General features: G+C 30.7%; 5 protein-coding genes across 5 annotated transcripts; 2 read left to right on the top strand and 3 right to left on the bottom strand. All coding sequences in view use genetic code 12, as the record gives it.

Moving 5' to 3' along the window:
• Positions 1 to 15: 15 nt before the first annotated feature.
• On the bottom strand, positions 16 to 7,518 carry UTP20 (Utp20p; the record flags this gene model as incomplete). The annotated part of the gene is made up of 1 exon (XM_705349.2): positions 16 to 7,518. One exon carries the CDS (start codon positions 7,516 to 7,518, stop codon positions 16 to 18), a length of 7,503 nt encoding a protein of 2,500 aa, XP_710441.2.
• Positions 7,519 to 7,890: 372 nt separating this feature from the next.
• Positions 7,891 to 9,315, top strand: CAALFM_C301190CA (uncharacterized protein; the record flags this gene model as incomplete). The annotated part of the gene is made up of 1 exon (XM_705348.2): positions 7,891 to 9,315. One exon carries the CDS (start codon positions 7,891 to 7,893, stop codon positions 9,313 to 9,315), a length of 1,425 nt encoding a protein of 474 aa, XP_710440.2.
• A 4,010-nt stretch (positions 9,316 to 13,325) lies between these two features.
• On the top strand, positions 13,326 to 16,586 carry CAALFM_C301180CA (uncharacterized protein; the record flags this gene model as incomplete). The annotated part of the gene is made up of 1 exon (XM_705347.2): positions 13,326 to 16,586. The coding sequence occupies one exon, from the start codon at positions 13,326 to 13,328 to the stop codon at positions 16,584 to 16,586; it is 3,261 nt and encodes a 1,086-aa protein (XP_710439.2).
• Positions 16,587 to 16,808: 222 nt separating this feature from the next.
• Positions 16,809 to 18,263, bottom strand: CAALFM_C301170WA (uncharacterized protein; the record flags this gene model as incomplete). The annotated part of the gene is made up of 1 exon (XM_705345.2): positions 16,809 to 18,263. The coding sequence occupies one exon, from the start codon at positions 18,261 to 18,263 to the stop codon at positions 16,809 to 16,811; it is 1,455 nt and encodes a 484-aa protein (XP_710437.2).
• Positions 18,264 to 18,828: 565 nt separating this feature from the next.
• Positions 18,829 to 20,985, bottom strand: MSS4 (1-phosphatidylinositol-4-phosphate 5-kinase; the record flags this gene model as incomplete). The annotated part of the gene is made up of 1 exon (XM_705344.2): positions 18,829 to 20,985. One exon carries the CDS (start codon positions 20,983 to 20,985, stop codon positions 18,829 to 18,831), a length of 2,157 nt encoding a protein of 718 aa, XP_710436.2.
• Positions 20,986 to 22,672: the final 1,687 nt, after the last annotated feature.

Genomic DNA, 22,672 nt, shown 5'->3' with positions numbered 1-22,672 from the left:
ATATATATATATAATTTACATCATTCTCTTTTTCTTTGGTTTATAATAACCATTAATATCTTTTTCATGTTTTCTTTTCTCTCTAACCCTTTCATGTTTCTTTAATTTTCTTTTAGCAGCTATTTCTGGAGCCGACACTGCCATTTGAGCTCTTTTAGCTTTTCTTTCTTGTCTTTTAATATTAACATTAACTTTAACATTGGAATATAATTTAGTATATTCAGTAGTACCGATTTTTTCTTGAACCAATTCTAAAGCTTCTAAACTTAAATTAGTCAATTCATCATCTGGTGTAGCATATGTCGGATCAGTATAATTATATAATGCCGATATTATCATTTCAGAAATCTTGATAATTCTAGTTTCATTAGTAAATTGAATAAACATGGCAGTTAATTTAATACATGATTTCTTTGAAACAATTGAATGTACATGTTCCAGTTTAATTATACCACAAATTTTCGATAATAATTGATCATTAGCAAATTTCTCATCCCATTCATAAGATTCTTTTTCCCATTTCATGGCAATTAATACTAAATTTTTGGTGATTTGGGTACCTAAATCTTCAGTTATCGATGGTGCTCGTAATTGATGAATCAATTTAGTCGCTATTGTTTCTAAATCATATTTCCGGGATTCACTAACAACATTATTGGAAAGAAGAATAGTGACTAATCGACAAGTGATTAATCTAATCCAAGAATGAGGAAATAATAAAATATTAATAATTCCATTCCAAATTTTGCGATATTCAAATATTCGATCTTTAAGGATAGATGCAATGCTACTGAACGTAGAAAGACAAGCATAAACAAGTTCCCATTCAACGTCACCACCACCACCACTAGTACTAGTACTAGGCATACTTCTTTCCTCCTCGTCATCATCTTTGCTGTTTCTGGAGGCTTCAATTATATTCAATATATTATCCAAGGCAATCTTGTCTAATTCCTTATTTTTACCAAATCCACGAGCCATTATAATCAATTTATAAATATTAAGACCACATCTTTTCAAAAGACTATTGGTTGATTGTTTTATCCACGCAAGACAATATTTCTCCATACTACTTGTATCATCCAATTTTTTCAATATGGTTGTGATCAATGAACTAGCCATTTCACGACATCTTGAAGAAACATCAGATACTAAAACATTGGCTAATGACACGAAAAATGATGATGCCAATTTATTTAATAAATCTTTACCAGCTTTAACAACAATTAAATGAATCAATTCCATTATTGATTGACGACCTTCCTCAGTTGGATAAGTCAAATTACTAACCAAATATTTGAATTGTTTTTCTAATCTTCCTTTACCTTGGTCATATTCCATTAAAAATTGGAAATAAACACTTCTTGACATATCTCTAATTTCTTTCGAATGGTTTACAATCATTAATTTGGCAACATTATCCATTAAATCATAAATTTCTGGGATCATGATATGTTGGGATACAACTGCTTTCAAAAAATTAAAAGCCAACCCTTGTTTATTTGGTTCTTCTAAATCAGGTTGAATTCTCGTCAAAACATAACTAATGGCTGATTCTTTCATGGTTACTTCAGGATTATGTCTAATAGTAGTAGCTAAAAATTTTAATGCTGCTTGACATATATCCAGATTTGTTGAAGGTGAATCTTTAATTAATATTAATGTTCTTCTTGCACAAGCTTTAAAAATTCCTTGATCAGGGAATGGTAAACGAATTATTATATTTAAAATTTTCAATGATGCCGTTATCACGGTTTCATTTTCTGATTTGACTCCTTCTTCCAATAAGGGGATAAACCCTTGTAAATTGGTTACGGACATTAAATTATCATGACGAGAAATTGCTGTTCTTAACAATTCAAATGAAAGTCTTTGCATGGTTTGTTTATAAAGGGATTTATCAACACGTTTTTTCACTTTTCTATCCAAAGTAGTAAGGAAATGTTGTTCTTTGGCACTAACTTTGGGTTTCCCATTGGTTTCGTTATCATCATCATCATTTTCTTTAGACATCATGTAAATTTCGTAACAAAGATGTAATATTTCAATATTAGAAGCTTCTTGATTATGATTCAATCCCAATGATAATCTTCGAAGTAATTCATCAAGTTTAACTTGAGTTTTATGAGAAATCATTTCTTGTAATAACATTTTAATTGGTTCAATAATGGTACCAAATTGATTTAATGATACATTAGAGGCAACGATTTCTGCTGTATCAAAACTTTTTTTGAATTTAACTTCTTTCATCTTACTAGTATAACCTTCAGCATCTTTTTCTTGACCAGCAGCACCAAATATATCTTCCATGACAATTCCAATAATGATCTCAATACAATCATCAAGATCAGAATGTTTTAATATGGTGGCCACACAAGTTAATAAATAATGTACGGTGAAACTCAAAACATGAATTTGTGAACCTCTTGATAATGCAGTTTTCAATTCTTTGAATATAAAACTCAAATAATTTGGTCCTAAAGATACAGCAATTTTACCTAAAGTTTTCCTTACGGCATCTCTTAATTCTTCCGATCTTGATCTCATCACTTGACATGTACTAGTTAAAATTGACGGTAATTCACCATCAATCTTTTCTTTAGTGATACATAACATGAAATTGGTTAATGCTTCTGCCAAGGGAGCACGAGCCACAATAGTTTCATCATCACGCACTTGTAAGATTTTCAATAATGGTGGAGAAATCTCATATAATACAAATTGATCAAGTTCTTGTTGATCGGGTAAATTAGTATTGTTTTCTTTGACTGATTGAGCTAAAGCAGATGAAACAGCAACGATTAAATTGACACGTTGTTTTAATGTATCTTGAGCTTTGTTTAAATTGGCAATATATCGTTTCACAATGGCTTTATATTGATTCCAAGTAACTGATTTAAGTAAAACTCCAATGGTTTCTAATGCTTCTAACCCAATATTTCTAAGTTTATCCTCTTTGGTGGTGACATAACCTTCAATTATGGGTAAAATATAATGGGAAATACTATTATCTTTCAAATCATCTTTATAGTCACGTAATTTTCTGATGACTTTTTGTCGACGATGTAATTGAATATGATTAATACTTTGGAAAAAATTATCTTCTCCATCTTCATCGTCATCATCATCAGTAGCAGCATTTCTAGTATTGCCAACTAAAACTCTCATATCATCTAAATCAGTATAATACTTTGAATGTTCAATAATGTGTTCCAACACCAAAATATATTCAGTTTGAACATCTTCATTATCTTTTCTAATACCAATTTTTAAATTAGGTAACACAATATCCTTAAGAAGACGAATATATTCTTTTGGTTCTTCTTTAGAGGAATAACAATCAACAAATCTTTTCAATATATAACCGGCATTAACTCTTATAACCAATTCATCACGATCGTTGATAAAAAATAATGCACAATATAAAAGAGGTAACCATTGAATTGGGGTTAACTCTGTATACAACTCTTCATTCACCAATCTATATGCTTCAAGACGTTTTTCAAAATCATATTCACTCATTCTATCACTATAAGCATTTAGCCCAGCAATAATTGGTGCTATTGGTTCGATTTGTTTGAATTTATTCCCCAAAGTATTAATAACAACGACTAAAGTTTCTCTAACGTTTCTTGCGGCAAACATTTTTAACAATTTTGAACAAATTTCATATAATGGTTGGATTTCATGAAATTCACAATCATATTCATCAATTAATGAAGATAATGAAACTAAAATATTTGCCTTATCATCCAAATCAATTTGATTATTATTTTTTTCAAGGGCAATAGTGAGGGATTTAATTAAACTTGATTTGGTATCATGATCTTCAATATATTTACCCGAGATCAACAACAATAAAACTTTTATGGCTCGGGATCCAACATCTTTATTGTAAATCATTTCAATGGTTTGAGGCAAATATTGTAACAATGAATCAACCACAAACGCTAATAATGTGAAATATTTTTCATCAATTTCATTATCTTTACGTTCCAATGCGTTAATAGTAAAATCTAATACTGTTATAGTCACTGCTTCTTTAGCTTCTGATGATTTACTTAATAAGGATAATATGGCTCTTGTAGCAGCAAATTCATCAATGTATAAAAATGGTAATGTATTAGATTGACCAATCCAAAATGATATTAATTTAAGCATAGCTGAAGGTTGTTGTAAATTTTCATCAGCAAATGTATCCATTCTTGGATTTAATAAATTATCATATATCAAAGATAAATAATCATTCCAATCAAACCCATCACCAATAATTTTAAATAATTCAGTTAAACATCTCATACCATTCAGTCTAATATTTTTCGCCATTTTTTCAGTTATGATTGAATCCACCAAACTTGTTGATTCAATTCTATTTTGTGCTGAAACAAGAGAAAACACTAATGGTTTGATGGTGGTTTGTAATGATTCGCTATAATTAGCTCCCAAAGTATTATAAACTTCCAGTAATAAATTAATAAATCCACTAATTTTTTTCAATTCTGATTGATCAAGTCCTAAACTTGCTTTTGGAATTTGACCACTGAAAAACCCTTCATAACCTATTTTATTAGCTCCTAATTCAATAAATGATATAATTTCTGAATTAGTTAAACTTGGTAATACCGATATAACGGCAAATTTTTTACCTTGTTTACTATTACTTTTAGGTGATCCTTGAACTCTACCAAATAAAATTCTAATAACAAATTTCATAACTATTGGTTTATCTTGTGGTTCAATAATACTTGTGGTTGATGAAGAAGAAGAAGAAGATGAATTAGTCATTATGAAATTGGAAATTTCATCACTGAATATAGCATCATCTAATAAATTTTTCAAATTATCTCGATATTTGTTTATGGATGGATTATTCCATGTAAATAAAACATCGAGAGCTAATTGTTGAACTTTGACATATTTACTAGTTAATAAATAATCAAGTAAATAATCATATAATTCTTCACCTTCAGGTATTTTCCGTAAATTTTTGAATTTAGCAAATAATTCAAGTAATTCATTACGATCTTTACGTGACCAAAATTGTAACCCATCGTCTTCATCTGTTGTTGGTTGTTGATGGGTTATAATGGGGATTAATTTGCCAGCATTCTTTTCAGCCACTGATGGTACTGTTTTCAAAGCACTTAAAACATGAGATCTAACCATATTATCAAAATGGGCATTTCTTTCTAAACTATTATCAATTGCCTCGGATATGTTTCTATAAGGTGCCAAATATGAATTTTCAAACAGTTCAAAATTATTTAATAAACGTGAATTACGTGGTTGCCAATCAATCAATGTGCTTTCAAACGGGAAATTTACTAAATCTTCATCTTCTTCATGATTTTCGTCATTTGTGTAATCCAATGTAAGTAATTTATATGCTACTTGCCAAATTTCTGGTTTGCAAGTACTGGAAATAAGTGGTAAACTTTCATAAACTGCTGTCCATGATGGTTGGAATTTATTAGAAAGTAATCCAAAGAAATAATTAACAATTAAATTTTTATCTAAATCATTGGGATTTATTTCTTTCAGAAATTCAGTAGCCAAATTTCTAATACGTAAAGTAATATCTCTTCCAGTACTTATATTTAAAGGAATTTGTTCAATAAGACGAATTTGTGATAAATACGTTGATGAGGAATCACCAACCAAAGTGGAAATCAATTCAATGGCATTTGTACGTAATTCATGGGTTGGATAATGTAAACATGTAATTGCCTTGGATAAAAAGTCTCCAGATTGAGTAGTTGTTTTGACATAATTGTTAATTGCATTTAAAAATTTTGCTGATGTATCAAATTTATGGAAATTCGTTTCCAAAAACGATGTTACTTCATGCAAATGAGTAGTTTGAGAATCCAGAAGCTCTTTCAATTTATGAGAAATAATATCTAAAGTTATAGCAGCAAGATTTTTATTGCCATTGCCTAAATTAAACAATAATGTTTTCAAAGATTGTAAATTTATATCTTGGAAATTGTTGGCAAAATTTAATAATAGTAATTTCCAATGTATTGATTTAAATGATTGTGATTCAAAATCTTGATTTACTTCATTGGCAATCCGAGTGACTAATGATTGAGGAATTTGTAATTTTGAACTAATATCATTCTTCTCCAAGAAATATGTCAATTTTTCACTATCATTGGAGGAACAGTTATTGATATAGTTTTGCACAAGTTTTGTGATTCCAAAATTGATAACTTTAGATTTGGCAATTGATAAACTAGCTTCAGTGAATGTTAAAAATCCTGGCGTATTATAAATTGAATCAAAATATTTCTTGTGTCTAATAGTTAATGATTGAATATCAGCATTTCTAAACACAATAACCAATAAATAAATATATGATTCAAGTAATTCCTGTTTGGTGGTGGTGGTGGTGGTGATGTTGATGCTGTTTAATTTTTCAACTAATAAATCAACAGTTTCAAGAACAATATCCCAATTAGTAATCTTCTTACCTGATTCGGCAAATGCTAATGTGGATAATATTTGATATGTAGTTAATAATTCGACTTCTGATGGGTCATTTTTTTGAAGTAAACTGTTTAAATATTTAGTCACCATCGCATAAAACTTGTCACATGCTTCCACTGTTCCATGATTCAAAATATCGAGTATGATATCGGATATGATACTAATAAGTTTTGGTTGTGCCTTAGCGTCGACCTTATATAATGTATTTTCCATAAGTTTGGAGAAAATCACATTGGCTTTAGAATGGAAAGTACCCTTTGTATTTTTCATGGCTTCACTATATAAAATCGTTAAGGATTCACAATAGGCGTCATTATATAATATTATATCGATTTGATCAAATAATGAAAATTGAACAGTTTCATTTAAAGATTCGGGATTCAGTTTACGTATAAGAAATGATAATGCTTCTGCACAAAATCGGGAAATATAGGTTTTCTTAGTCAATTGTAATAAAGGTAATAATTCCATAAATGTTGGTTTTAAATCACTAGCTAAATTACGTGATAGATATTTGAATGCAAATGCCAAAGTATTAAAAGCCCATTCTAAAACATTTGAAGTATTTCTATTATTTTGGAAATCATTGGGATTGACCAGTAATACTAAATCCGTCAATAATTTCAATGTCCTAGTATAAAAGGGTAAAAAATCCGATCCTAAATCATGAATAAATTGTGACATTAATTCAAGTAAAGGTTGAATTGAATGAACATCATTCTTGGAAATGGCATCAAATAATGCTTGGTAAATACTTGATTGATGATAAATAAGTTGTGGTAATGATTGACAATTTTGTTCAATTTTATTTAAAAATTCAGTGAAATTCCCTGATAAATTAGTTTCTTTCCAATGTTCCAATGTAGTAAGAAAATATGAGTCAGTTTGATCTTCAGTATCAATATAATCATAAACCCTTTTAGTTAATTTTTTACTTGGTTCGATTTTAATTGAATCGACTCTTTCACGAAATGAAGAGAATGCATGTCTTCTACTCGATTCTGTTGTTTTAGTTCTTGGCTTCAGCATGGTCAGGAGATATTAGTCTAACTTTATTAACACTCCAAGACACGTGTATAAAGATATAGTAGTAAGTGGTAACAACTAATGAAAAGAAAGAAAGAAAGTACTCTTTGGTGGTTGGTTGGTTGGTTTAATTGAAAATTTGGGAAGAGCATCTCAGAAAGAAAGAAAGAAAAAAAAAATTTATTAGCAGAAACTTATATGCAGTACACTCGATTCATCACAACAAAAAAAAGTGAGAGGTCAACAACAAAACTTAGCCGACAATCTTCTGGATGATGATTAATCATAAAGTCAATCAATTACTTTAATTTTACAACAATATAATCCAAAACACTCCTCCTTTAATATAAACTCACATATATATATATACTTAATATGACAAGCAATGATACGGATAAAACACCACTACTAAGTTCTGAAATCCCGGAGAATCCAATCGTATTACCTTCATCGACGCAGCAACTGTCGTCGTCACAACTGCTGGCCAAACCGTCATCATCATCAACAACGGCTTCAACTTCATCTATTACTCCAACACCATCATTAGTATCACTAAAACAACCAACATTATCTCCTTCATCTAATACTGCTAAAACAAATTCTAAATTAGTCAAATCTAATAAAATTGGATTACAAAGAACTAGTAGAACATCGCAAAAACTCAAATTATTACCTGAAGATCCTGATCTAGATATTATTAATACATTAAGTGGCAAAGATGGTGATAATGACGACGACGACGACGACGACGATGAAAATGCACCACCAACAAGAGTATATTCTCAAGTGAAGAAAATCACTGATACATCAGCACGTAAAGATGCAGAAACATTGAATAAACTGCATCGTGATTTATTACCTAGAGTCACTGCTTATTGTACTTGTGGATCATATAGAATGAAAGAATTATTACGATGGTTAAAAGATAAAAAGAAAATCCATAATACAAGTCCTAAATTATTTGATGAATGTTTATATACCCCATTCACTTATAAAGATTGGCGAGGCAGTAACAACAATAATAACGGATCAGACACCATTATTAGTGATGATGATGATGCTGTGCGTAAACTTATAAGACTCGCTGATGAAGGAGGAGAAATAGATATTGGTAAGAAAAATGATATATTTATATTTGAATATGGAGTAGTTATAATGTGGGGGTATACCACTAAAGAAGAAGCAGCATTTTTAGAAGATTTAGCTCGATTTGAAAGTGAAAAATTATCTGAAGAAGATATACAAATTGAAGAATTTAATTATTATATTACAAAATCATATCAACCAAGAATTTATAATGATTTTATTACATTAAGAGATGATGATAATTATATGTTAAAATTATCTATATCTCATGGGTTGGCCCAATCAGTGAAAATCTCATTATTTGAAGAATTAGTCGATAATACCATTGAAGATACTCAAGAAATCCCTCAACAAATTGCACATACGGGGAAAGTTGAAATGACAAGAGATGAAATCATGAAATCTATTGGAGAATTATTTATCTTAAGAATAAATATTAATTTGCATGGATCAGTATTGGATTCACCAGAATTAATGTGGGCTGAACCTCATTTAGAACCAATTTATCAAGCCATGAGAGGATATTTAGAAATTAATCAACGAGTTGAATTATTAAATCAACGATTAGAAGTTATATCGGATTTATTACTGATGTTAAAAGAACAATTGGGTCATTCTCATGAAGAAAACTTGGAATTTATTGTCGTGGTTCTTGTTGGTGTTGAAGTATTGGTTAGTGTTATTAATATTATTATTGATATCATGGCGTTTTGAATCCCGTGATTATATTAAAAGGTATGGGCTTCATAAAAAGGGGGGGATTATTCAGGTTGACAGGCTTTTTTAGTTTTTTACGTACTAGTTTCTTTATTCGGTGTTTAGTAAGAAGAAGAAGAAGAATAATAACAGCATTAATAACAATTGTGCCGAGAATACTGTAAATGCAAGTAGTCGCCTTGAAATTTCAAAAATATTGTATTTTTTTAGGGGGGTTTATTTTTGGTAATTTTTCCGAGAATTCCAACGAAAAACTTTCAGGAAAAAAAATATTCCGGTGATCTAGAACAAATTGAGCCACGTTAGGGTCATATGATGATTATTATATTGTTACATACATACATACATACACAAGGGTGAAAGCAGGGTATATTTGTAATTCAGTTGGAGCATAACAATTTATTTCTTCACCAAGCGGATGTAAGTTAAGCCAAGTTAAACGACGGAACGATTCGGAAAGAATGCCCTCTCTTGTTAGTATTCAATTCAAATCAATTTAAACCCCTCCTTTCTTGGTGAGAAGAGGGGGTGGAATTAATAAAACAGGTAGGAAGAAACGAGGTTAAGAAAAAAAAAAGAATTGAAAGCACCAAGGGTCGTCAATTACTTTTCATTATAGTTTGTATCCCTGATATAAAATCTATCTAAGATAAATCTTATTATAATAATTATAAGGGCAAAACTTTAAAACGTGTGTGGAAGTTTCATTTAACATGCCACCACCACTGGATGATATGATATCACGGCTTTTCACATAAGGCCAACAACAATATATATTGTTAATATAACAATAATAAATTAACAATGGTGAAAGAAGTAAACTTCCGTTTTTGCATTTTGAAATATGAAATTCTCCTTTAAAAATTCATGACTTTGTTGAAACTCTTTATTTCTTATTGTCGTCGTCGTCGACTAGGCTATTTTGACTTTTTTTTTTCTTTTTTCTAGAATCAATAGTAATTTCATATTAATTTTGCGTAGTTTTCATATGCATATCATCGGGTAAAGATACTCATTATATCTTTGACTATTATTGATAATTATTGGGAAATTGTTGTTTGGTGAAATTGATTTTTGGGAAAAATAAAAAAGTAAAATCAAAAATCAAAAATCAAGGAGTAATTCTTATTTTCAAACCGTAGAGATATCACAGGGTGCATGTGTGTGTGTTGGCTTACTACCTCTATATAATAACTACAGATATGTTTGATTAGCGAGTTTATAATACCACTCATGTCTGACTATAAATTTAATATGATTAACGTAATCAATCTTAATTATATTACTGTCTGTCTATCTATCTATATCATCTTAATATTTGTATATTTTACCATTTCCACTATTTCTGTCGACGCCCCCACTCCCCTCCACCCCCCTTTGAGAGTTGGAAAAAAACTTTTTTTTAGAGTTTTGTGTAATTTCATCTCACTTGGCAATTCCCGTCACAAAACATAAACAAAAAAAAAAGAAGTACTGCATATAGTCATTACGTTGTTTACATTTTTTTTGCACCCAATGTGAATTAATTTACGGACTTCCGAAGAACTAAAAAAAAAAATTATCCAAAAACTAATAAACTAACCAAACCAAACCAACCAAACCTCTCTAAAAAAATTCAAGAAAAAAAATTGAAACAATAGAAATTGAACCAATCAGATGAATTAATTTAATTATATTTAAATGGAGGGGGTTTATTCTTGTCTATTTTTCTTTTTTCTTTGACTTCTAAAGTTACAAAAATAGAACTACTAGAGATACGTGAAGAAATAATAATCTGAAATGCCAAATTTCTGGTTTAAGCTATTTTATAATGACAAACCAAACCAAGTCAAACCAAAGGGGGAGAGCATATAATTAAAGCGGCAGTAGTGGTGACGACGAGGCAGGATATAGGGGTAAAGAATAATGATGCTTTTTTATGCAATGTAATAGCCCCTGCTACTGTCTATTATATATCGATTGTCAATTGGAATTTTCAAATAACTGTATAAAAAACAAAGGATATTGTGAATATTGAACAGCATTTGTATTCCAAAAGTTTTAGATTGTGAGATGGTAAATCCCTCCGTATATGTCATCTGCATTGCAAACAGTATAATTAGATTAAATATAATATTGATAGTTGTACTGAAGGAGGAAGGAAGTAGTAAAAGTAATCAATCAAATGGAAAAAAAAATGTTCAATAGTTACATATGGATAGAAACATAGGGTGCAAATTTGAGAATATGTTTGTTTGTACTAGTTTTATTTTAACTAAAAGTTGAGTTAGCATACAAGCACAAAAGAGCGAGCAGTGGTGGTGGTGGGTCGTAGTAATAATTGTCGTCGTAGTTTTAATTAGTAATTAGCAGTAGTAGTGGTAGTAGTTTGAAGAGGAGGAGGAGCTGACTAAATATGCATGAAGATGCATAAAGCAAGGAATTCCGGTTTTTTCATTATGTAGGAAAAAATTTTTTCCTGTTTTGCATTGGTATATTTTTTTGGGGGGGCTGGGCCGGAAAATTGCTGTAAATCTCAATAATAATAAATCAGTTCCGAGGTCATCATACATCCATTACGTAAATATAAGCATTATAGGGTTTATTATATTTGTTGTACATACATACATAAGTACAGAGATATCCAACTCCGCTACCGCTACCGCAACCCACACGGCCGTCTGCCCAGGATTTTGATTCATTTCATTTTGTCATTTGTTTAATTTCTTTACGAATAAAAAGAAGTTTCTTTTTTTTTCTATTCCGTGATGTTATTTATTATTCATTATTTAATATTTATTATTTATTATATATATATATTGGCTTAGTATCTTGGGCCCTATTTTGGTTTTAAAATATTTGTTTTATACGGAAAGTTCCTTTTTTTTCTTTTATTACAAATTATTATAAACTACTACTTGATTGTTTTTAAGTATGTATTTTATTCTTAATTTAATGACGATATTACAAGTTAATGAGTCGATTTGGGATGAAAGAATGTGTTATCAACTTGTGGACGGAATTCAGTAATATTTGATCGACTTTAATTCCTAGTTTTAATCCGTCAAAAGGAAAGAAACAATACAGTAAACGCAATTCAGCAACTGAGACAATGACAATAGCTAAAGACGAATTAGAATTGGAATTCCGAGAATAAATAAACATTTAATATTAGTTTAAAGCATAGCTGTTAAATTAAATAACTAAATGAATGAATGAATGAAATAGAAAATGATTGCCAATTGTTTAAAATTTTTGTTTCAGAAAGATCATGTGGCACTACCAAACGGATTACCACAAATTATCCTAACCTTTAATTTCAATAATATAACCCAAATGGTTATACCGTTAACAAACAATTATCAACGGAATTCAACAAGTAAAGGTAAACATACGATTACTTTTAGTCTTCAACTGTTTACATTTCAAACTATTCATTACAATACATTGGCATGATCAAATTTTAATTTAATTTCCCTCGACAAACTAATTGCTATTTTATCAATATTTCCCTTACATATTCGTCTCCTTCTTGTGCTTCTTTTTGTTCTATTTCAATAGACTATTCCCATTTTCCCATTTTCAAATTTTCAAATTTGAAACCGTTTTCTTTTCCTCAAAATTCTTTAGTTGAAATCAAACAAAAACCAAATCCATATTGCCATTAACAATATAATAGACAAACAGGAAGTTTACTGTGAATTAATACTAACTTATGTTTCCATTACAGTTATCATATTAAACAGATTCACCTATAAATTTTATTTGTAACTTCCAGATATAACATATATCAAGTGTTTCAAATATTTTACCATTGCTAATTATTAGCCCTGTTTTTTCTTTTGGAGGTAAAGCACCCCAGTCAGTTTGTATTACTATTGAAAAAGAGAACGAAACATTAAATTATTCTTGATTGGAAGACAATAGTAGTACTGTAAGTTGTATATTTGTTTGATATAACTGTGTTTAGCCTAACAACAACAACAACATCCAAAAAAAAAGGAGAATAAAAAAAACAACAACTTACAATGGCTAATAGAAATGATGATAAAAAGTTATCACAGAATGAAGGACAGAACTATTATCACCAACAACCAACTTCACATACTATCAACCAATCTAATGTTGCACCACCACCATTACCACCACCACCTGGCGCGAATTTTCTGGTACCTGGAATAAATCAATTGCCGGGACAACAGTTACCGGCGCATTTTTCTCTACCTCATCAACAACAAACACAAACACCAATATCTCAACCACAACCCATTATACATCCATTCCCACACCAGCATCAATTACTACAGCAACAACAACAGCAACAACCCCACCAACAACAACCTCAATTTCAACTACTAACACAACCCCACCAACAACAACAACAACAATATCCACCTCCTGAACCATTATCGTCAACGTCATCGTATCACAACAACACAAACTCCAATAACATTCAATATGTAAGACTGTTTCGAAATCATTTGAACCCTTATTATGCAGTCAATCTAAAATTTCTTAAAGATTTGAATACCATGACGAAATTTTGGACCAACCATGAAATTGAAAATCTGAGACGATTAGTTAAATTTAATTTTAAAAGTGAAGGTTCAACTCAAATGGTTAATTTTGAACCAATAACACCTGAACAATATGATAATGTGTCACCTATCATTTCATGTATTTATTGGAAAGAAAAATCACGATATATTAGTACATCAGTTGATATTATTACATTATTAGAATATATGGTGAAACAAACATTTGATGTTGATGAAAAAAATCGTATTAGAAGAAATTTACAATCATTAAAACCAACAACAATTTCCAGAATAAATAAAAATGATCGTAGATTTTTTGATCTTATTATGAGTATGGAAAACCCCAGACCTAGAAACATTGAAAAAGATTTAAAAGTATTTGATTGGTCTGATTTAGGTAGAGCAGTACAGAAAGTGATGTCGAAATATTATGTTGTGCCAAGTCTGGCTCCAACAATATCGTCATCGTCTTCATCTTCATCTTCATTCCAACATCCAAATCCACAACAAATGCAATCAATGCCAGGTATTGTTGGTAACCCGTCACAACAACAACAACAACAACAGCCATTATCTGTTCCAACACCAACACCATTACCAAGTGGTATGCCTGCAGTTCCAGTTTATGGTATTTATACTGGACGTTCTTCATTCCCAATTAATCAAACCCCAATTCATTATTTAACTTCTCCAATTGGTAATAATAATAATAATAATAATAATAATAATAATACCGGTGGATCATTCCCTAAATCACAAGTTGCATCACCATCAGTACATCAGCAGCGTACATTTAATCAACGACCAGGAACATTTTTTCCATCTCACAACTATTATCAATTTTTTGATCAACCGAAATCACAACCACACTTGCAGCCTTTAACTAGTGGTGGTGGTAGTGGTAGTAATACTAATGTACTTGCATCACCACTGCATACTTTTGAAAGTTCCAATAGACAAACTTTACCGAATGAAAGTAGTGACAAGTATCAAGAGAATCAAACTGGTGCTATAAGTGGAAATAATGATGATTCCCGTAAAACCAAATCTGACTTCAAAGAGAACAACAATACCACAACTAAGAACGAGGAGATTAGTGGAACTACAAAAGAAACTGATAACAATGATGGCAGTAATGAAGACAACAACAAACTTTACTCGAACCAATATCATTCACGAAGCTCTTCTTTTCCTCAATCTATCATATCATTAGAGTCAATTTCAAGTTCAGGTTCAGGTTCAGGTTCAGGGCCAGGGTCACAATTGAAAAATCCACCAAATAGTGACCCAACAAAATTACCATCATCATCAACATCATCATCATCAATTAATAATGCCAACCCAGTGGGATTTTCTGCTGTACCATTATCATCATCATCAGGGAATAATTCCGTATCACCTCCAGTATCATTAAATCCTCGTAATGAATCAGAATCATCTTCATCAGCAAATATGATTACCCCACCGGTACCAATCACAGGAATAAGTGATGAAAAAGATGATCAAAAATCATTGAGTTCATCTAATGGTGATAATGATGGTCATACTAGCAGTAGTAGCAGCAGTGGGAGTAGCAGTAGTGCCAGTGGAAGTAATGGAATTAGTTGTCGTAGTAGTGGTGGTAGTGGTGGTGGTACTTCCAAGAAAAGAAGGAAAAGAAAGAATCGGAAAAAGAAGAATAAAAAGAAGAATCTTAAATTTAAAGATAAATCAAATTCATATTTTTCAAGTGTTTCAAATGATGTATCATCATCAACATCATCATCAGGGAAAGAATTACAAGATGGTTTATCAGGATCAAGTTCTGGGTTTGTTTCTGGATCTACACCTAGTTCAGGTTCTGCTTCTGTTTCAGCTGCTGGTTCTGGTTCTGGCTCTGGTTCTGGTTCCGGCTCTGGTTCAGGTTCAGGTTCAGAAAATTCAAATAATGAAGGTAATATCAGTAGTGGTGATCGTCGTCGTCGTCGCCGTCATAAACGTCGTCAACATCGTGGTGCAAAAGATATTGATCGAGAAGCATCAAATTCAGGTTCTGATTCCATATATTCCAAGGATAGTGCACTTTCATTAAATAAAGGATCTACTAATTCTTCCACTAATTCAAGTGTTATATGGGATAAAGATTCCAATGGTAGTGGTAGTGGTGGTGGTGTGAAACCATCAACTAACAGTACCAAGAATGGTATATCCTTATTGTCGAAGAATGATAAAAAGAAACCTATTAATATTGCTAGTACTAACTCTTCTGATAAGAAGAAAAATAATAAAAAGAAGAAGAATAATTCCAGTACTCATCGTCATCGTCATGATGATGGTCCTGATCAACATGGAACTAATAATGGATCAGAAGAAGGTGGTGATGAAGATGAAGATATTTCAATGGATGAAGGTGATGAAGAAGAAGATTATGTTTTAATGGAAGAAAAAAATAATAATAACAATGATGATAAATTGAAATTGAAATTGAAATTGAAATTAAACAACAATGACAATAACCCGACAATTCAAGTATTACAAAAGGAGAAGGAGAATATTAAGTCTGTTGTTGATAAAGATTCACCATCACCACCACCTCCACCTCCTCCTCCTCCTCCTCCTAAATTACCTCTGATTTCACAATTATTAGGAGAAAATTTCCAATCAAACACTAGACCATTTGGTGGTGATGGTGATGGTGATAATGATGATAATGGATCAAATAATAAATTACCACCAATTACGAAAAAAGTTGAAAAATGGAAAGATCGTTAAGCATATATACTGTGTGTTGTGATGTGTGTGTTTGTTTGTATTTATTGAAATTAAATTCTGTATATTTCAGTTATGTATTTTTTTTTTTTTTTTCCATTTTGTTTGTATAAAATATATTTTATCATGCCCTTTAATGAATTTAATTATATATAAATTGATTTTAATTTTATAATTTGGAATAGTTTATATATTATATATTATAGATTGTACTTACAGATATGTCTATTTACTCTTGTTCTTGTTCTTGTTCTTGTTTTCAATTGATTCAACAGTTTCTGAAAAATCTAAAGTACTTTTAAACACTGCACCTTTACCAGGTTCAATAGTAACATGATTCAAATAATCTTTAGGAGTAGAGAAACTAGAAGATTCATCAACTTTTGTAGTAGTTTGATTGGTTGGCCAAACTTTTGCTTGTGGTTTATTTCTAGGGATTATATTATTAAACCCACGATGACTTTTGTTTGTATTTGATTGTAAAAGTAAATTTCTGGGACCAATAACTTTAATAAAATCTTGATTACCTGCTAAATAATTATAACTAGTAGTTTTTAAACCTAAAGTATATTTATTAATAATTTGGAAAAATTTTTTAAATCCATTATTAAAATTTTTCAATTTCAATACAATTAAATTCCATGTTGTAGGTTGAATTAATTTTGGTTTTACAATAGTCACAGGTTCTTTGATGTTGATGTTTGTGTTTGTGGGGTTGGCATTGTTGATTATGGGGAATTCATATTTGACAATACAATTTTGTAAATCATAAGGACCATTAACAGTTATACCTAATAAATTATTTTTATTAATTAAAATTTCTTCATTTTGATTTAAATTAATATTATAAATTGATGATCCATACCCTGAACTTGAACCATTACCAACAAGTCCAACTTTTCCTCTACCACTTAATAAAGTATATCCCAATTTTTTCCATGAAAATAATCCCGTCTCCAATTTGTTAGTGTTAGTCTTGCTCTTTTTGTCCTTCTTCAATGAACGAGATAATTTTTTCGATATAAATTTAGGTAATTTATGCATGGTTATAGAAAGTGAATTCCCCGTATATACTTGTAATGCCGATTTATCCAAAATTGCCCAATCAGTAGTCCCATCCAAAACTAAATTAACAAACAGTTTCTCAAAACCACTACCACTGCCACTACCACCACCACTACCACTACTTCTCGATTTGGAACTAATTAATAATGAAAATGGAGTAGTTGAAATCAATTTTTGATAACCTGATACATAACCTCCATAAATTAATCGTTTCCAAAAATTTGGAAATTGTAATTGACTTCTAACAGAATCAATTGATGATATTTCTTGAATTCCATAAATTGATAATAATGATCCTCGTCTAATATAAACTGGCACTGAAGGTGGTACATTAATCGATAGAATTGAAGAAGAAGAAGAAGAAGAAGAGCCTGTGGCCGTGGCCGTGGTACCTTCTGCTGAACCTAAAGTTTTGAATTCAGGTATTTCTAAAGCTCTATATCCTGCTAATTCTTTAGCTTGTTGAATATTTTCTGGAATAGTGGTGGTTTTAGAAATACTTTCATCATTTTTAATGGTTGTGTTGATGGATGATTGAGTAATTGATATGTTTCTAATACATGATATATGCAGTAGTTTTGTTCTAACTGGTCTTATATATTGATTCAATGACATATTTATAGGATTAGAATGTTTTCCTGTCTAGTCTAGTTTAGTTTATTGAATAGGTAAATTTGATTGGTTGATGATGTTGTTGTTGTTGTTGGAAAGAAAGAAAAAGAAAAAGAAAAAGAAAAAGAAAAACTTGGTTTGATTTTTCGGTTGGTCTGAATCACAATCATCTCTGTCTCTCTTTATTGGTTCAAAAATATCATTTGAATATGACATGGCAAGTATAACACATAACTCTTCCACAACTACAACTACATTTACTCTATTCACCAATAATAAGTTAATTATATAAAAAATTGATAATGAGCACAAATATATAAATATATATATATATATATATATATAAAGCCGTATGTTAACCAAGAAGTTAAAAAGGTAGAAGAAATAAATGAATTGAATGGCATAACTCTCCCTCCTTTTTTATTTTTAATTATAACCTACCCCCTCACAGCATTAGTTATAAATATTACTCAACAATGCTAATATATTTCGGGTGGGTTAAGAAGAAGTAGTACTAGTACTAGTATGTCCTTGTTTCTTTTTTTTTTTTTTTTYTTTTTTTTTTGGCTTAGTTCCGCTTCTTTTTTAATTGAGTTGTACCTTTCTTTATAAATTCAAGAAATCTATCACCATATTCTCTAGCAGGAACCGCCAGGATTGTATTTCTTGGATGACTTAAACTTCTCCAACATGTTTCTAATCTTTTTTTCAATGAATAATTTGTTAAACAATCAATAATACCAAGATAATATATCTCTGATGTTGGGATATTTTCTTCACTAGTAGCACGAATCCCTCCATCATGACCATAAAATACATATTTAGATCGACCAGGGAAAACATCATTAGGTAAATCTTGTTGACGATCTAAATCTCTAGGATTAGTATTTATAAGGGCACGTTTATCAAAAGATTTAGGTTCAAAAACTGATAATTGTTTTTCAATATCAGCAGTATTTCCCTTTTTAACATCATGAATTCCTAATAATAAAGAATAATCCATTACATTGACTTTTTGTAATAATTTCACATCTGCTTCTAATTGTTTGAAAAAAATATGTCGTTTTTCGGGACCAAATTGAATTTTTTGATGTCTTTCTAACCAATTAAGATCTTTTAATGTATGTTTTGATAATTCTTTTTCATCCCATCCCGGAAAGATGGTGGTATTTCTACCCCAAGTTGATCCTTTTAAATCATATTTAAGATGAATATCACGATGAGGTGGGAATAAATTATTCATAACCACAAAATGTACTTTACGACTCCCACCACCAAATAATGGCATTTTCACTCGATGTAATCCATAAAATTGTGATATTAATGTATTAGGATTATCTTTAACATGATGATGATAATCTTTTAACATTCTTAACAATTGTTTATGTTCAGAATGATGAATGGTTTTAATAATAAAACGGAAATCTCTGGAATAATAAAAAAATGACCCTGATTTCCCCGGTGATCCTAATTCTGACAAAATATATTTCCCAGTAATTGATACTAAATAATCAGCAGGATCAATACCAAATATTTGTCTCAATTCTCGGAAAACTTCAGGACAATAATCTTTAAATTTAAAATCATATTTAGAACTAGGAGTTAATTCACTACCATCAAAATTAAATGATAATTTTTTAGTCGCTTTAAAATCTTCTTCAGTCAATTTTCTCATTACTCCAGAACATCTAGAAACTGCCACTCTTATACCCGTCAACATATTATATGCCATGACAAAATTTTCATGACCTTCACTGATTTTATTCCCCACCAACACTTTATCTTCTTCAGTTGGTCTTTTCTTCATATGTCGTTTCAATAAAATTGAATCTCTCATTCGTTGAATTTCATGAGTAGAACTTATAGGTAAAGCACGTGGTGAACCCGTTCCACCAAATGTACTTCTATTGGTTGGTCTATCTATATTTATTGAATGTCGAGTCAAGGCAATGGCAGAATCAGTTCTTGAAGTGAATTTTTGTAATTTTGATGATCCAACGTGACCATCCAAACTTCTTCTCGGTAGCATAGGCATAGGCATAGGAGAAGTGTGTCTTCGAATATTTTTCGGGGTTTCTGTTGTTGTTGTTGTTGTTGAACTTGTTATAGTTTTTGTTTTTTGAGGTATCGAAATAGGGTCTGCAGTTGGTTGTGATACTGGTTGTGGTGATTTGATAGTATGGTTAGCCCCTGAATGGTGTTGTTCATGATTGTTACTAATTGGTTTGTGTAAAGGGTCAATATCAAATGATGAACGAGGGTTATTTATTTTAAGATTGAATTGATAACTAGTATCAGAAGGGGGTAATGTTGATTTAGAATCATTGTGATCAAGTGATGAAGGAGTCGTTTCATGAGTATAATTTGAATTTGTTTCTGATCTAGTACCTTTAAAAGAAGTTGGTGTTGATGGAGAGCGATGATTGTCATTGTCATTGTTGTTGTTGTTGGTGGTGGTGGTGAAGGTGGTATTCTTGTTATTGCTTGATTCTACGATTGGATTACCTTTTTGTACTTGTACTTGTTCTTCTTCCTCTTGCCGCTGAAGTAGATTTTCTGAGGTTAATAATGGTAATTTTATAGTTAATTCATCATCAGATGGTTGTGTTTGAAATTGAGCAGGCAAAGATGAGTTTTTATCACCACTTTTAGATGAATCATTATGGAAATGGTCTTGAGGTGGGTGTGGTGCTGATGATGATGATGGACTAATTGTAGATAACATATTTGATGACAGTGATGATAAAGAAAAATGTTCTTCCAGTAGAATATGTGAAGTGTCTAATATATCTTTAGGATGTTTCAATAACTGTGGATGTGGATGTGGAGGAGAAGAAGAATTAGAATCTTTAGATTTGAAATTAGATGGTTTGTGAAATTGACGATATTTGTATTTGTAACATAAATATATAATAAAAAGTTGACGAAAGTTTAAATTTCTCTATGTTTGTTTGTCTCGTTTTTTCTTCTTTGGTTTTGGTTTTGGTTTATAACCCTATAATTTCTTTCTACTTCTACTTCTATTAAGAAAAATTAAAAAAAAATTAACAAGGAAAAACAATAGAAGGAAAAACAATGGAAGAAGAAGAAGAAGAAAATATTATAAATTGTAAATTGGATTTCTTTTTGGTAGTAATTTCAACTAAAGATGATGCTGATAGTTAAGTGGGTAAGTTGTGGGAAGTAAAAGTAAAAGTAAAAGTAAAAGTTGTTGTTGTTGCTGTTGTTGTTGATCCATCCAATGAAAAAAATAATGAAAGGTATCTACTGGAGTGTTGAATTAACAAGCAAAGTGAGGGGGAGTAGAAGGGGGGGGTATAATGAAGGAATAATAATCTTAAATAATGGAAGACCAGTAGTCGTTGAATATGAAGTAGAAGTAGAAGAAATTTCTAGTACAACAACAACAACAAGAAAGTAATAGAGAAAACAAAAATGTATAATACAAAATTGAAATTAGTAAGAAGAAGAAGTAAGAAGAAGGAAGGGAAATCCTTTTTAGTAAATTAAGAAATTTCTTTTTTTTGAAATCAATACACACACCGCACACCTAACTTCTTGATTTTTAATTTCTTCCCTATTTATCCGTTTACTTACTTACTTACTTACTTACTGGTCTTTTACCTTCTAATATCTTCTTCTCTTCTCTTCTTTTCAATTCTTCTTCTTCTTCTTCTTCTACAAAAAGAACAATTATGAATGAATATTTGATACCAGTATTGTAAATATTGTAAATATTGCTATTGCTATTGCTATTGCTATAGATATCTTTATGTAATTAGTTATTCAATATACCACATTCATACTGATTGTTTGTTTATTATTATTTATTTATTTTTGACTGTTTTTGTGTGTGGGTGGTGGTGTTGGTAATGGTGGCTGTACCCGCAGATAAAATGATGATGATGAGGATGTTCCTTATTTTTTTTTTTTTTTTGGACACGCAGATCAAATTTTATCCGTAGATTCCACCACCTTCCAATGAGATTTGAGATTTGGTCCTTCATTTCTATATTCATCCTTCTACTAAGTTGGTGTAATTTAAGAGAAAAAGAAAGAGAGATATGTAGGTTATTGAAATAATTTTAGCAAGAAGAACTTCTCCTTTCCAATAATATAATTAAAATATTAAGTAATTGCCAAGACGGGAGGCTTTTATTTTGTATTGACGAAAAGAAAAAAGAAAAAAAGAAAATTTTGTCCATGGGAGGCTTTTTTTTTTCTTGGGGGGGGGCCGTGTGTGTGTGTACCACTTACCACCACCATTACTGCCATTACTGCCATTACACCCCCCCATCCCCTCCGTCTTCTTCTTCTTTCTCATCTCCGCCACTATGCACCCACGCTCCACCCCCCACCTCACTTCTTAGTCTCCTTCGCTAATACTTGTGTTCTATGTCAACTCTTGTTTT

The sequence above is a fragment of the Candida albicans genome, chromosome 3 (assembly GCF_000182965.3).
Source record: "Candida albicans SC5314 chromosome 3, complete sequence".
NCBI classification, from domain to species: Eukaryota; Fungi; Ascomycota; class Pichiomycetes; order Serinales; family Debaryomycetaceae; genus Candida; species Candida albicans.
Note: the sequence above shows the minus strand (reverse complement) of the source record. Positions and strands in the feature narration are given on the sequence as shown.